The sequence below is a fragment of the Adelges cooleyi genome, unplaced genomic scaffold (genome assembly GCF_023614345.1).
Source record: "Adelges cooleyi isolate 19-005CV unplaced genomic scaffold, UGA_ACOO_1.1 ACOO_flye_CR_arks_rails_tigmint_CR_PRNA_23, whole genome shotgun sequence".
Lineage (NCBI taxonomy): Eukaryota > Metazoa > Arthropoda > Insecta > Hemiptera > Adelgidae > Adelges > Adelges cooleyi.
The window spans coordinates 9,199,635-9,216,581 of record NW_026095893.1 but is presented as its reverse complement, the minus strand read 5'-3'; the positions used below and the strand labels follow the sequence as shown (position 1 = coordinate 9,216,581).

General features: G+C 31.6%; 1 protein-coding gene across 2 annotated transcripts in view; it reads left to right on the top strand.

Annotated features, from left to right (window-relative positions):
* The window catches only part of LOC126835912 (uncharacterized), a 70,378-nt gene that overhangs the window by 14,520 nt on the left and 38,911 nt on the right, over window positions 1-16,947 (top strand). Inside the window, exon 2 of one of the 2 annotated variants that reach the window (XM_050568787.1) lies at window positions 12,794-12,896. In XM_050568787.1, coding sequence (XP_050424744.1) covers window positions 12,857-12,896 — 40 coding nt within the window. In that variant the 5' untranslated portion in view covers window positions 12,794-12,856. Of the gene's footprint in view, window positions 1-12,793; window positions 12,897-16,947 lie in introns of those variants that run through there. The other variant, XM_050568786.1, reaches the window with a different exon arrangement.

The window sequence follows — 16,947 nt, the reverse complement described above, 5'->3', positions numbered from 1 at the left end:
AATTAAAATACCACGTGACATAAATTTATTAAATAATCGCGTTCTCTAATTGTTAAGTTCCTGATCAAAAATTTAGAAAACGAGACTGTAGTATTCAGGTATTTTGGCTCTTAAATATCATCTATAACAACAAGCGAAATAAATCAGACTGGACTCGTTTTATGGTGATGTTATGAAAACTCGTAGGCTTTGTGATTTAGGAATATTGGCCGTAGATGTATTGTGGAATGACTTGAGCATCGGTGACAAACACCGATTAAAATCAATTAAAATTTAAGAAGAAATATAGACAAATTAAAGTTTTGACGTATAGCTGTTAGTTTTAAGATAAAGTTGATTTTTACTTCAGTATTTTTTATCACTTTTAGCTGTAATCCGCACGCCGCGCTGTACTGATTTATTTAATAAAAATACTTTTTCATTTTGTCGACCAGAAATTATGGCCGGCATCTAAAAAATACCATAATGCGAATAATTTTATTACATTTTTCAAGGAAATATCAAAAAAATGCAATAAATACAAATTAAAATATTTGTGAAATATTTATTAGTATTATTTGTTCACCAATCGATACTACAAATAGTTTATTTTGTTATTTACTTACATTTAATATTTTTACAAAAAAAAATTTGTTATTATAAAGCCTCGTAAGCTAACATATCATGTCATTGCCTATTGGTTACATATTGTCCAAACCATTTTTTAATAGGTTTATTTCTTATAGTACATTTTAAATGCTTGTGATTTCGTACATAGGTTTAAACGTAACATAATTTAATAAATCAATTATACCGTAAAAATCCTTATAATAATAGCGAATAAAAGTACTTTTTTCTTTGATAACTGATTTGTATTATTGATCTTGTTAATATTTAAATTTAAAATAAACAGTATTTACAAATACGTGAAACAGTTCAATTTAGAGTGCACATCAGTAACTTTTGCTCTTATAGTACGATTAACATTATAACAAAACATAATGATAATAATTGGTTTGAGCTAGATACTAGAGTGACACGGTTATATATTAAAATAATCCAATACGAACGCTTTGACCAATAACGACAAAGAAGTAGACACGTTGGCAATTTTTTTTTTATTTATTAAAAACTTATTATGTTCATTAAACCCCAAGAAAAAGGCTGAGAAAATCGAAAAATAAATATTTGTGACTCGTGCCGTAACTGGGCTTGTGTGTTCGTGGGGCGATGGCGGAGGCAATAAGAAACGTCTGTGTAACTACTATACACTTAAGTACAAGTACCCTGTTATAATATTGTTCTCGGGGGGTCGTTAAATTATTCCAATGGGCGACGGTGAAATTAATTCCGCCCCTAGGACGATTTTTTTAGCGCACTTTCCCGTAAGCGGTGCTATTTATAAGCAACAGCGTACAGTCCAAAACATTTAGACGCCTCACCACCATATTATAAAATGTACATCGTGATCCGTGTATCGCGTTACTGAACTAATAATCACGAATAGTTAACATTTTTAAATATACGAAATTTGTTTTGCACCCTTAACACTAACCTTTAGAAAGTGCGAAAATAAAAAAAAAAATACAAAACCAAACTCCTTTTCGGTTTTTTATTTTCGGAATGCCTAAAATCAATAGACAAACGATAGGTTTATAATAAAACGAGTATTATATTCCACGCGGCCAAAACCATTTGCGGTTGGCCGCGGTTCTGTAATTCGGAACGTAGAAAAAGGTTTTGCATTTTAAACGTTGTGGTTGCTGCTGCTGCTGCTGTTTAAAACCTTTAGAGGCGATCGATAGCGGTTTTTTCTTTATTTTCCCGACACAGACATAAACAAAACTAATAATAATAATATTAACGACAATACAAGTTTGTGTTAGTTTTAAGAATTGGATTTAAATTTAATATGTTAAAATGAACAAAATAATGTGTTTGCTTAATGTAGAGGCAACTGCCGCAAACTATTTTTAAGCTTATATGTATAAACCAAAAACTGTAATATTAGTGTACCGCCGACATTTAGAATGTTCATTCCGGTGTCTGCTATAGTCACTTTCAATTAACTCGAATACACGGAACTTGACACTAATTATTAAATTATAATCACCAATTTAATTAACACCCAACAGAAATGTTTTTCTTAAGTAATTATTTTATTATTAAATATTTTCCTCTTCGCCAATTTGTTAGATTTTAGTATGAAAGTAAAGCACTATAATATAATAAAACGGGTTCTTTTAACACCAGTTTTCTCATAAAATAATTGCATTTTTGTAGTTTTTCTTATTGTAAACATATTTGTTTATGCTATAGTACAATATTGGACAATATTTAAATTTTTTTCTTATTTAGTATTTTCTAGAGCTTTATCAATTTTGGAAACATAAATGATAACGTTTATATTTAATTGAATTTTTGAATTAAGAATAGTTTGCTGAACATTTTGACTAGCTCTGAACAAACAGTTTTAAACCAAAATAACTTAATTACTATTTGTTCAAAACTGGTAATCAGATATTTAATTATTTGATTCTGTTTATAATTTTTTTGCTTTAAGAAAGTCAACCAAAATATTTATACGGATACTTTAACCAATTTACACAAGATTTTTTGCTAATCAAACGTTATTTCTTAGATTTTTTTTTAAATAATAAAGGTAAACACATAATTTCTTCTAGGCCCTAGGGAAATTATACTGCGTAAAACAAAAATTTATAGAAAAACTTCTTAGCAATAATTAATTTGCTTTAAAAGAGAACTATTAATAGCGCAAAATAGACATGATGAGAAAGCCGTCTTGATCATTAATTTTGTTTGGTAACCTAGCTAACAGAGTTTTGTTTAAAAAAACACTTTAGTTTCCCAGTTTAACGGTGAGCAACAGAATTTCCACCGCAGTACTTATCTCGATTTTTCAGGCGCATTAAAGTTTTAATATATGTTATCAATTGTCATACGTATTATTGTCGTTGCTTAAAAGTTTTCAAAAATTAATTTCGATTCTGCGGTTGTAAAATATTTTCATTGACCTCGGGAATAAGCTTACTTTGTAAATAATTATTGTATCATATTACATTAAATATTTATACTGCTATTTATAACACTTTTAATAAAACAGCAAAAAACATTAAGTTGACGGACAATTTAAATAAAATGTATGTATTATTGTTTAAAACTAACTAAAACGAACGTGGTATTAAAATAATATTATTTTAGTTCTTCCTATTGTCTTATTGTACAAATGGAATTATAAATAAATAAAAATGTACCTTTATGCATTTTGAAGTAACTGTATAATTAATAATGGTATGAATATGTGATGGCTAATTTGTTTAATACATATCAATAAAAATGTTGTTATCTCATCGCAAATCAATACAGTACAGAAGAAAAGTTAAGACAATTAGCTAAGGAAAAAGTAAAAAACTAGAATAGTAACCAAGTACTGTAACAGCTTACACAGTCTAAATGAGAACATTATAAATCAATACAACCTAAATCTAGTAAAACATAAACCAAACCAGTACAAACCAGTAGAGTACGCTTTGAGTTAGAACTATTTGTGGCCCGAAAAATGTTTTTAAAATGTTTATTCGTGTTTTTTAAACATACATTATATACTTTGTTAAAATTATCATTTATCCTGCATTTTATCTAAAAATATAGAATTACATTAGTTTGAACCAGATAGTAGAATTTTAAATTATTATGCGCAGCTGTTACTATTTTGACAAGTGAACTTTGGATTATACTTCAATATAAGACACAATAGTTAGAGACACATAGATAGAACGTATTGCAGGTATTAATTTGATGAAGTCTTGGCGCGTAGTTCATTTTAGAATGAAGGCTTCAAAATAATCGATAATTGGACACAGCGGCTCGTTAGCTGGTAGAAAAATGTACTGTTGATAAAACTTTGTGCCTCACAACTTTTCGAACACCACCGTCTACCCTGCTGCTCAATAACATATACTGGACGTTAAATAGAGTTTACAAACAGTAGTTTAGAGACCAAAACATTAATTCTAGTGGCGTGCGTGTGTGTGTTTATTGGGAACTTCAGACGCGTATAAATGATACACAGTTTCCTGTGCGCCTCGGAATTCCCATATACCCTATCATATGGCACCGGTATACCGGATTATAATAATATTGTGTACATGAGGCGTTATCATCACGTTAACCGGCCACGCTTTCTATGCTTGTATATATGAGCTCTTCAAATGTTTGGATACACCATAAAGCATATTTACTTAGAGCAACTCTTTCAAGTCTTTTCCTGAACGATAATTGTGCATTATATTATAATTATCAAGAATTTTTGATGGAGATTAAATTGAATTAAATATCATACACGCCGGTCAGGTTCAGTCAGCAGTAGGGCTAAAAGTTATTTTTTTTCCACGTGAAGGTACACAACTTTACTGTGTCATTTTCTACCTTCTGTATTAATATTTGATCGTTTTCTTTCACTTATACTGTATCGTTGTGTGTGTGCCTCTCAAGATTTACGATGTAATTTGGCGCCGTTAAAACCTTTGGCGTTGGTGCTGTTGCTGGCGAAGGCGGTGAAGGGTGTCCTTATACGAAGTACTATGTGTGTTTGCGTCCGGTTTCGGTCATATATTATATATGTATATGGACTGTGTGTACGTGTGTGCATGGATAAGTATTTCACCGAAGAGTAGTGGGAAAATTGAGGACGCGAAAAAGGGCAACAAAAGTGGTCAACCGGTAACCGCCAAGTACAAGAATAAACGTGGTAGGGTCTTTTATAGGTTCGCTTTAAGTTTTTCTGTGGTATATATTACTTACAGGCGGTATAAAATTCTTTACTTTATTAAAGAATATACTGCCTCTATACTTTATTTCACCTAGTTTTTGTGAGTTAAGAAATAGATTAGAGAACATGGCAATTACTCGTATCATTTTGGGGACGGCATGCACTGGAGTATAAACGTGAACGATCGATTTCCAAACCTTAGAGAGCACAACCTTTATTAAGGAAAACAATTACTTGCAATTTACTGCAGTAAATTGTTTGAATTAGTATTAATTGTTTTTTTTAAAGACCTTTTATGACAAAATTTAATAGTTTAATTTAACATAATGTTCAACTATATTACATTTTTAAAAATACGTATATTGAAAAGCTAAAAATTCGTTTATTTTGACATCTAATTACTGTCAAAAAAAAAATTAAAATATTTCAGCTGCCTTACGAGATATTTTAATTATTTAGGAAAAAACCTCGAACATTCTGTTTATTGTATAAACTGAATAAAAAAGGACTAGGAAAAATTCAACTATGTTGTTAAAAAAACAATAGCAATAGTCTTTATACGGACGACATGATAATATAGTCACAAATAAACGCGTACCGTGACGAATGACGGGCGGCAGAGTAAAACGATTTTCTTGTCTGAAATATATTACGTAGACACACCATAAACCTGCATAATATTATATTCTATCAATTATGAAATAAAGTTAAGGGTATTAAAAGCGGTCTGTTTTTTTGACGTGTTAGACCATAAAGTCTGATTGAAAGTAAAATGACTCATAGAATAAATTATATAAATTAGAATAATACTTTGAAGCTTATACAAATTAATCGGAAAATTAATGGTCGACATTTATTAAAAACTACTTTTTTCCTCAAATATTGCCTATATAAAAGTCCTTAAGAACCGCCCGCTTCCAATCCCCTTAAGTGGTTTATCTTGTTGGCCAGCGTTGTTGACATGAATTAGAGAGAGAGAGAGAGAGAGTAAGAAATGCCCTACATTGTTTAGTATCTACGACCCTTTTAACGAATTTGTTTCACATAGAACACTCTCGCACTGGCCAACCGTAATAAATTATTAACAACGGTAGTTTTAATATTAGGGTTTTATGTAATTAACACGCTAGCTTTTTAGGTATACCTGCAATGTTTGTTACCAAAAAAAATATTGTTGTAAAAAATGTGCACTTTCTGTAGAAAGTTTATTTAATTTACGACTCATAAAAATGAGGCCCGGCAACGCCATTGGAGTCTTGTACATTGTAATTGTAGCTAAGACCAACTCAAAATTCAATTTAAATGAGTTTTATGTTTAGGTAATATTAAAATATAATATTTATTTAAAAATGTTAAATGATTAAAATTAAACTTGTTGGCTTTGATACTTTTTTATTCTTAATTTAATATGTGCATTGTTCATTATTAAAATTTAACTAAACGTCTATTCTAGCCGCTTTTATGTAATTACCATTAATTAAACTCTTTTTGGTCGGTATGATAATTGTTAATTAAATTATGAACTACACTCCGATTCTTTCCTCGACAAGAATTATTATTAATATCTGTTAGGATTGCTTTAAATGAATAAATTAACCGAATAATAACACCCGTTTTACAAAATCATACATTTTTGTTCCCTCTACCATGTCAACTTTGCAAATGTCAAAAAATTACAATGTTACGTATATTTCACCTTAGTAGACAGCGAGTTTCTCTTTTTCCGGCTTAAACACCAAATAAAACGGCAAAAACTTGTATCTGTGAACCCGAACAATATCTTTAAGCGTACAAGACGTTTGTGATAATTATGATTTTTGGAACCTCGTCTTATATTCGTAATGGCATTTGAATGCAAGAACCATTCGCATATTTTTACGGCTACTTTAACAGTGTCCATTTGTTTTTCGACGATTTCCAGACAAGGATTTTTACCACAGGTTTACTCTACTGACAAAATCCGAGGTTAATTATTATCGTCCGCTAGATAAAGGCCGACCACGTCTTCCATAGCGTATTGGACATCAGGAATAGATCATTGTCTCGGCCATTAATCGCCGAGGATATAACACGTTGCGCATTGTCCGAATAGGCCTCCATTGTACAGCCACGACGAATATTAATCGTGCTGGGAGCTCGGGCTTAACCTAAAAGAAGACGAGTTTGATTGAGCGGCTCCGGAAAGCCCAATAATAATAATAATAATTATTATTATTGTCACTGCTGCGCCGCCGCTGAAAGCTATAAGGGTCGATCAATTAACCGAGAGCGATCGCATCGTTTGCTTACATTATATTTGAATGCCGACAGATCCTTAAAATTTGAATACTTACAATTAGTATAACAAAAAAGAAAATAGGAAACGCCAAAAGACATTATTAGTTAAGTAAATAACTTTAAACTATATAAGAAATAATTCAAACTGGTAATCGATTACTCGAAATTTTTAGTAAGTAATTCTTAATTAAAAAGGAAAGTACCGTTTAGATTTTAAAAGTTGATAGATCTCGAAAAATACTTAAATATAAAACATTTTGAATACTGCCTTATATTTTGAAATACCATAAACAAAAATGTTTTCAAAAAGAAAAAGAAAAAAATGTTTATAGGACGTTAAAATCACCCGGTATATACATATTTTAATATATATATTATATTGAGCTGTTGCTGGTGACCTACGAGGGTAAGGGGGAGGTAAAGTAGTAGAGGCACACGAATTTAAACTTTTTTAATTACAAAAACAAACCCGTCATCGTAGTTTCTTCTGGTGCGGCGTTTTAAATGCGAAAATAATTGGAAAAACGGCAGTATAATAGGGGAGAGAAAAAGCAGCGTTAAAGAATCTTGTCGGATTCCGTTTTAGAGCTACACCTCGCTTAAACTTGAGGTTCAGTTTTGTCGAACTACACCACGTTGAACCGCTGTAAAAAATAACATGTTAGCACGGTGATCGTTAGATTTATAGATTTATATCAAAAAAGGCTAATACATTTAGATCACTCTATTTGTACGGCCAAAGTTGAATATTTGAAAAATAATCAGATATCCTTTGTTTGTCAGTTAATAAAAGTATACCAGCAACTTCGATTAAGAAAATGAAAAACAGTACAGCTTTGGTTTAACCCAAAAGTTTCCGTCCCACGTACATACGTTCTTATGCATTGTCATAATTTATTTCTGTAGAGGACGCCGGTGTAAAAACCATTCGATAGCGTAAGGATACCTATGTGTGGTCGTAATATTATTATTATTATATAAGGCCGTTATTTTATATGATATGGTTCGCCCAACAATCTTGCGTACATGACACACACACACATCAAGTGTCGGTCTTCAGCTGCTGTATACAGTTTCCCGTACACGTACCTCTCTATTGTTCCTGTAACGGCGCTGTATTGATATTCAAAACGTTGGCTAATGTCCGATTAGTGTCGTGAAACAGGTGAAAACTTACCGTCGCCAAGTATGCGATGCCCTAGCACGTTATTGCATTATGCGATTTGTATGTAGACGGCCTCGGTGTTCTCGTATTGTATCGATTCTGTGTAAGTATAGTTCGATTTCTCGTGTTGACTACCAGCAGTTAAATTGCTCGTCGTATCTATCCGTTCGTGCGTTTCGCACACGCGGCGTTTGTGCTTTAGAATTATTAATATTATTAGCATACTATCCTGACGCTTTACATATGGCATAGGTGAATTGCGGGTACCCATCGTCCCAAATGCGGTAATTGCACTTCATATGAATGTTATCGTCTCGACGATAAAACACTGGATACAATAATTACTTACAACCAATAAGCTCATGATTTTGTACCGACCCGGGAAGCTAATGAGTCTTTTCAACTCGTCAGCTATCCCGTCGTCGCGTCCTCTGCTTTAAGTAGCGTCGCGAAAACGATCACGACCGTGGTTGTGGTTTAGTGTATGAGAAAACCACGTTGAGCTTAGAGGATGCAAAAAATTGCAATAAAACAGAACAATGGCGAGTTGCATATAATCTAACGGGGCTGGTAAGACGTCGTGGTGGTTGTTCGAGGACGCGTGAGATTTTTCGGTGACCGGAAAACTTCGAAAAGCTACAACATATAAATGCACAACAATAACATGAGTACGTGATCGGAATGCACCACCGACCTTTTATCCTTTGCCACCCCGTCGATTTCTCATTTCCCATGGGTGGCGGCGGCGGTGACGGTTGACATATCCTAAGGGTCGTTGTGTTCCCTTCTCCTTATCCAGTATAAATACATATTATTATTAGGTATATATACAGTATCGTGTACCGCGTATGTTCAATAAAAAATAATCGATATTAATAAAACGTTGTTAACGCGACAATATTTTACTGTCGGGGAACGCGATGCTACTGTAAAAAAAAAAAGGTCGTCTTCGCTGAATTCCAGGAAAGTAGATTCTAGCGGCGCTGGGTCGTTTACACGATAAATAAAATATTTATGTATTTTTTGTTATTCTTATATTGCATCCCATAGTAAGGTTAGATACACATTATGGGCCAAAATATTATGATGTTATTTTGTAGCTGCCATGTCATGGCTTTTTGAACATCTAAGAGATAGTTCACTTGTAACATTCCGGTTCCGACATGGGACATGGGACGAATATTTGAAATATTTGACTTGAAAACGTTTGAGTCGCTAGCTCGAAATCTTCCTTTTCGCCAATGCAATGTAATTTTTAAACGACAGATCACCGCATTTTTTTTTTTCATGTTTTAACGTGTAGCTTTCAAAGGCTTTAAACGCAAGACGGTCGCGTACAAAGAGCGTTGACAATGTCGGAGTAAGAACATACTTTTTTGCGATTATTTCCAAACTATCCTTGCGCTGCAGTTGACAGAATAATAGTGCCAACAAAAGCACTAAGCTCCATTGAATATTCGATAATGCTTTTAAAAAAATTGCTTGGCCCTCATATTACGCACGATTATATAACATAATATATTTTTTGCTGTACGGAAATGCACATATACTTGTGTACACGCCCTTTAATGATAAATAAACGGGAAAACGCCGCTATATGTTGCAAAGGGGTTTTTAGACGAATCGTAGAAATCTCTCACCTTTCAGTTTTTAGCGGCAAAAGGAAATAAATAAATAATGACACCGACCAATAAGACGGCCGTAAGGGTGGTCGTCCTATCTCATATGGTTTGTATTAATTTGTTAAAAACTACTAAAACCTAAACTTTCGAAAACGTTTAGAAAAAAATGTAGTCGATAGATCAAAGTACGCTTGAGCATAGATAACATTTTGTGAATTCAGTACTATCACAGCCTCAACAGTATTCCTCTCAACATATTTGACTAAATTTCAGAATGATTTTAAAATTCTAAAACATAGAACAGAGTTTTTGCATCAAGTATCAATCAACGTTCTTATTTATATCTCATCTTCCTTTGTTAAACATAATTTTCATAACTATTTTATTTCTAGTTGGCTTAGTACTAAAACATTTCGCTTTTCTTAAAAGCCGATGATCACAAAACATAATTTATGTTAAAACGCTTATTCAATAGACATAATCCATTTTTGTTTCACTGAATATGCACGTTGTATTGTAATAGTAAATTTTTGCTTTAAACCTGTCAGTTTATTGTTTTTTTTTACTCGGTTAACATCATTTATCATGTTCCTCACCTGTATTCAAATTTAGCGGTTTAAACCTGTTGTCACTGCTGCTGGCGACCCGATGTGTATCTTTTAAAAATATACTGGAATTTCATAGCTAAATGGTGACCGATGTAGCTATGGTTACTACCATGTACGTTGGTTAATGTTATATAATTGCATTAATGGGACATCTCAGTCGTCAATAACACAGTCTTTAATATGCATTTTCAAGTCTTAATTAGTGTGCTCAGGTACTGAAAATTGCTGACTAATTTATAATAAATGTCTATATGTATGAATTTATTATCGAAAATATATTTAATAATGATTGTATGTATTACTCTTTGTTTTTGTATTTGTTTAGTATTTGTATTACTATATTTATACTATGAAAAAAGATCATCAATAAATCTAGATTATGAAGATGGTATTGTACAAATTTCAGATATTCAATTCCTTAATTAGTTTTTTGAAATATAATTTATTAAAAGTTAGCCAGACATAATTTATCACAAAACAATATCGGTGTTGAAAGAAAACGACGCGACGACAAATTAATTTTATTAATTCACATTTTACTATAGATGTTATCTTTTATGAAAACATTTGTTTGTTTAGCAACACCAAGTCTTCAAAGACAGCAATCAATTAGCTAATTATAACGCATTTCTTATGATTTTTAACATTAACCTAATTTTATAGAAATTATGCCGTACAACTATGAATTTTTTTTTCTACTTAAATTATTTTTTTTTATTATCATTATATTTTCCTTCTATAGCTATATTAATTAGACCTTACTTATTTAACAGTTAAAAGTTTATATATATATGTATATGTAATAATCTTTAAATCAACATGAAAAACAATTTTATACCTAATACATAAATAAGTTTGTTTGTATAAGATTTGTAACAAAATTGATATCATCTTTTCCGCGCCCTCTATTCTTTCTTTTTAACGTTTTTATAAAATATTCAACTATCATATTCTGATTGTGGTCGTGACGTGTGTCAACGGCGTGAACATTTTTTTAACCACGCAGGAAACTTTGAGATCGGTTTTTTTGTGCACACCTTTTAACGGGCCCTTCAGATATTATAATGTCACTATAAATCAAGAGAAAATGTCCGCACGCTAATTTATATACATAACTCTGGTTGTTGACACTTGTTGAACCAAACACTTTCCACGCGAAAATACATTAATAATCAAACGCGCTATTAACGAAGACACCTCTTGGATAATTGGATCAAACGCAAAGGTTAGCGTATAAGTATCGCAAATAAATAAGCGATTTACCAGTAGACCGGTCTAAGTGTTAAACTCTTAATTGCTAATTTAGCTTTTAGATGTTTTATTGATTTATACGCTCAGTAATTTAATTAAACCAAATAGCTTTACATATTTCTGCAAGTTTTGTCAGTTAAGTCAGTCGCAGACAGGCTACTAAGTTTTTACGTCACAAAATTCCGCTCTATATAACCGCAACATAAAACCTCTGTGGACATAGTTATTCCGGTTATTTAAACATAACCGGCTTTGCACAGACAACTCCGGCTTACTCAACTAAAACGTTTAGTTTATGTAAGAGCACGCGCTATGTCGACTTGAGCGGCAGTTTGACATTCCGTAGGGGTTTTGCGCACATAGTAATAGCTTTAAGTTGTCCTTGTGAACGTTTTGGAAAAGTTTTCAAAGACCCCCGAAACCATTAGTCGACATGGCAAGAATGTCGTCTGGTATTTGAATTTCTTTTTAAAATTAATATCGCAACTGAATAAAGTTTAAACAAACTGAGTCGAAGCTCAGCTCAGGGTCTGAATGGTTGAAGGGATTACGAGTGATATATTTTGACTGTAGTAAAATTACTCGAGGCGCCTATGTCAGCGAAAAATTATCTTCAAAGTGCTGGGACTTGTTCATCGGTCAAATCAAAGGCCAACTAACTCTGCAAAAAACTGTGTATGGTTAGGTGGTAGCTGAGCTTATCATCGAACATAGCTACACACACTTGAATGTAACCGCTTTATTTACGGTCATTGCCATCCTAACCTAACCTAATTTCACCACGTCGTCTAAAATAAATTAAGGTTCCAAACTGACATTAAAATTCGACTTTTACTAAAACAACAAAAACATTAGAGTTTTATAAAAAAAAAAAATTATGTTATCCTTAGTAAACCCTGTTGTGTTGACTTAATCGATTACAAAGTTCTTATATCGATATAATGACATCAATAACGGTTAGAGGCTTATTAAAACGCATATTATCTTTGTGGGCAAATTGTGGGTTAATTTAAGTTTTGATTATAGTTCTACAGAAGCGATGACTAAAATAAACTCCGTATTATGGTTAAATTGACGTTTTGACAATATTTTGTTTCAGATTAATTTCGACGGCCTGTGGTAGAGTAAACAAGTCAAGATTAATCGTTCACGGGAAAGGGCTATGGGCAAAGCTGACAAAAAGCCCACAGCTCAAAACAGCAGTAAGTAATCAAAAGCGTGGTGTGCTAGAACTAACGTAGGTAGTTATTTTTGGAAAATGTATGCGTTTTATCATTTTCTAGTAGGTGTTTTTTTGCTTTTGATCGCTTTATATCGTTTGTATGTACGTATAATAACATTATCATGACGTCAGAATCAACATCGGTCTTGGAACGCAACCTAAAATCATAACACACAAATTCTATACGTCTTGCTGAGGTTTGATGAAAAAATATTACCAGCAGAATGTTTGTAAAAAAATTTGAAGTAATTTCATGTAAAATATTAAAAAAGATTTTATTGAAATACATTTGTGCTTTTCAAATTTGATTTTCCGCTAAAAACATGATCTAAAAGCACTTGCTAATATTAAATATTTGTATGGAAAAAATTAAAGCAAAACACTTGTAGTTGTATAGTATAGAATAAAATAATAAAATATGTCAAACATTCATACAACTATAAATATTATTTATATTAATATAATATTAAACAAACCCTTAATCACAAATAAAAGTAGGTGATACACTTAAGCGTTCACGCGTATTTCGGTAACCATGCTGTCATCAGAGTTTACAACAGACTGAGACCGATTACGGGCAAACAACCTCCCTTTACAGCAACATCGTACCGAAAGTAATGACACATCGTTAACATGTGTTTTTACAAATTTAAGAAAAATGTTTCATAATGAACTTTAATAATTGATAACAGCTGGGACTTAAGACGTCTACGGCTTGTTGGCGAATGACGATGATGATTTTCGGTATGACGGTGCTGTCAAAAGAGATTGTTTGCCTTCTAATCGGTCTCGGTTTGATGTGAGCCTTGATGATGATAGCATTGCTACCGAAATGTGTGTAATCGCTAAAATGTAATATTGTTTCTAATTTAAGGTTTTTTTAATATTATATTAGTATAAATTCTTTATTTCGTCGTGATCCATTATTCGTAAGTCACTCTAAACCCTCGAGTTCAAATAGAAAAAAAAATACATACATAATAAAATACATATATGGTCAATGACTTAGAATGTAACCCAACAAAACCACTTCGTTAGCTTGGTGTAAAAATAGCTGGTAAAAAAAAAGTATAGTGTTTTAGCGTGGCCTTAAACAATGTGTATGGTATAGAAAAAAGTAAAACCCATAATTTAATATAAATAATATCACCGTTACCCATAAATAAAATCGTTGTAAATACTTGTATTAACAAGTAGCATTATACAGAGTAATTAACTTATCGTGAACCAGACAATATCTCACTGGGTTTAATAAGACATTTTTCCTTTACATAGTGTTTTTATGCATTATGATTTCTATTTTTTACTATTTTGTCTTTTTGTTTTTACCCCCTCCCAACTTACTTTTTTTGATAGAAACTTTTGAAACTTAAATGGTAACGTACACATTTCAATAACTTTTTAAATTGAGAATAATGTACTAAAAATGTTGACTGGTCGATAACCAGTTTTGGATACTTATTTTTGAAGTTATTGATTTTCAAGTTTAGGGCAGGAGGAAAGGTGAAGTGTAGTATTGTTTTTGTCTGCGCGCATTTCTCAACCACACTTCCGCTCCCATCCGGAATGACATGAATAATTCTAAATTCACTGATTAATATAGAATAAATCACTCTATTATATATGTATATACCCGAATGAAATTATCTGAATCGGAAAATTCAACGGACAACAGATATCAGTCGTTAGGCCACTTACAGCTAAACATAAAACAGAAGTGCTGGTGACTGACTATTTTTACTTGTAGCTATTAAAATATTTAATTAATCAAATGTTTCAATAAAAACTTCAGAACTACACAACTTCCCCAAATTACTTACATCTTATATAATCAACTATGTCTAGCAATTCGCTGCCCCAGACATAAGGCATTCATAAGGTAAAATGTACACGGAATAATATAATACATTATATATACACAAGGCATCCGCAGCGCAGCCAAAGTCATCAATGCCCCGACTAATGGGGCTGCACAAATATTGGTGGTGGTATTATGGAATTAGGAAAAAACAGCCCGTCTAAATAACTCTTCTTTACCTTTTGGTATTGTCATAATTCGTATAAATGTAGAAGTTGCACAATATTTCAGTTATTTTGACATATATTTATTATTATTCGGTTCAATGGTATGTTAGCTAAAGAACTGCGTTGAAAAGAACGAAATTTGCAAATATATATTACTACTAATATTATGTGTTATAATTAATATTTATGTATCTTAAATCTAAGTAAGGTAGTAAAAACTAGTGTAAAATGATCTAATTAGCAAATACATCTTTGTTTGCTGCGATCAAGTCATACTATCGTTATGATCTTTAGGGTTTCTTTCTTCGTCAATTCTTTGTATTTAATTTTTACGTATAACGTCATATGAACGTAAAAAAATGTATTTGTTTTTAGAACTTTTAAACATTTTATATTTATTTGTTCATAAGACTTATTTATTCATTGAGCTTAAATTTACGAGTTAAATCATTTTTTTTTTTAAATTACAATTAAGACTATAAAAATTATCTTTTGTTTTACAAAATATATAAATTTTTATATACTTATACTTTTTCGGAACATTTATTTTTAAACAGATCCATGGAACTTTTATAATAAGTTTTACTAAAAAAAATGTGTTAGGACATATGTCTTCTTATGTAGAAGTTTTTGTTATAAATAAAATAATAGTTTCACTAAAAACGTTTTATTTATTTATTATTTATTAGTGTTTAAATTAGTTTTTAAAACTATTTGAACAATTTTGCATTTTTATGAATTATCATCACACAACTCCTCACCGTTTGGCGAATTAAGGGTACTAAGACTTTTAGGTATAATGTTTGGTCGATTGAAGAGTATAAAAGATTTGTAGTAAAACTTTAACTGTTTTGTTTAAGCTCTTTTTATAATTTATGTTGGTAAACGAATTTTTGGACTGGTTTGGGCTGCAGAACAATTTTATTTTGGACCGAATTAAATTAAGCTGTAGTAGGGGAATATTTTGTTTTAATTTATTCTGTACATAGTAGTAATTGCATCGGGTAGGTTAGGGTTTTAGGATATTATTGCTAAAGCATACAGTCAATTAAGCACTATAATATTTCTCTAACCAAAAGCTTCCGGGCTAACCACCGCCACTACTTGTATCGCAACATCGACAATCAGCTATTATGGACATTATAATAGCTTACATTTTTTGATACGTCTAAAGGTTCTTTTATGATACCAATATATATTGTCTAATACATTTGGTTGCTGAATCTTAGACAGCTTGGAAGGCGTTTTAGACGGTCAAAACCCTAAACTCTCCAAGCACCTCACTTACAACTCTGTGGTTTAGCTTATAGTTGAAACTATACAATTTGATATACTTGACATTACAGATGCCCTGGTCAGGAGAAAGGATATTTTATCCACAATGTTTCAATTTCAAAAAAAATTGCTTTAATGCAGTTACCCGTAGCTGTTCATTGAGTTTTTTTTACTATAACTTTATTAACTGTTATAACTGTTATAGGTAACACGACTTACCAGTTACCCTACACCTATTATTTTGTTATTGATAAAAATCGATATGGTTTATAGAAATGTATTTTACAAACTAAATAAACGCTTTGAATTTCACAAGTTTAATATTCATTCCACCAATGGCACGTGTGAAATAACAAGGCACGCAATAATAATAACCTGAATAATTTAAAGCGACGCTGAGATTCAATGAAAAGTACATTTTCCGGCACAGTGATTTTTCAGTTCGTTTTAAAGTATTATAGGAGAAACGTTCGCTTGTTAAGTCCCTCGCTATAAGAGCTTTTTCGATGTATCCGCTTCGTGTGTTAATTTATATTCATATATTCCAAAACGAAAACTAAATGACTCTATGCATATTTATATGTATGATATCGATGGCGTAGATAAAAAGAAATATTTTTTTACAATTTTGTTATTAGTTTTAAAAGACTATGTATTACTTTGTGGCTAGTCGTATTTGCTTCAAATGTAAAAAATACAAAATGGTACGGAAATTTTAAATCATGCTTTTA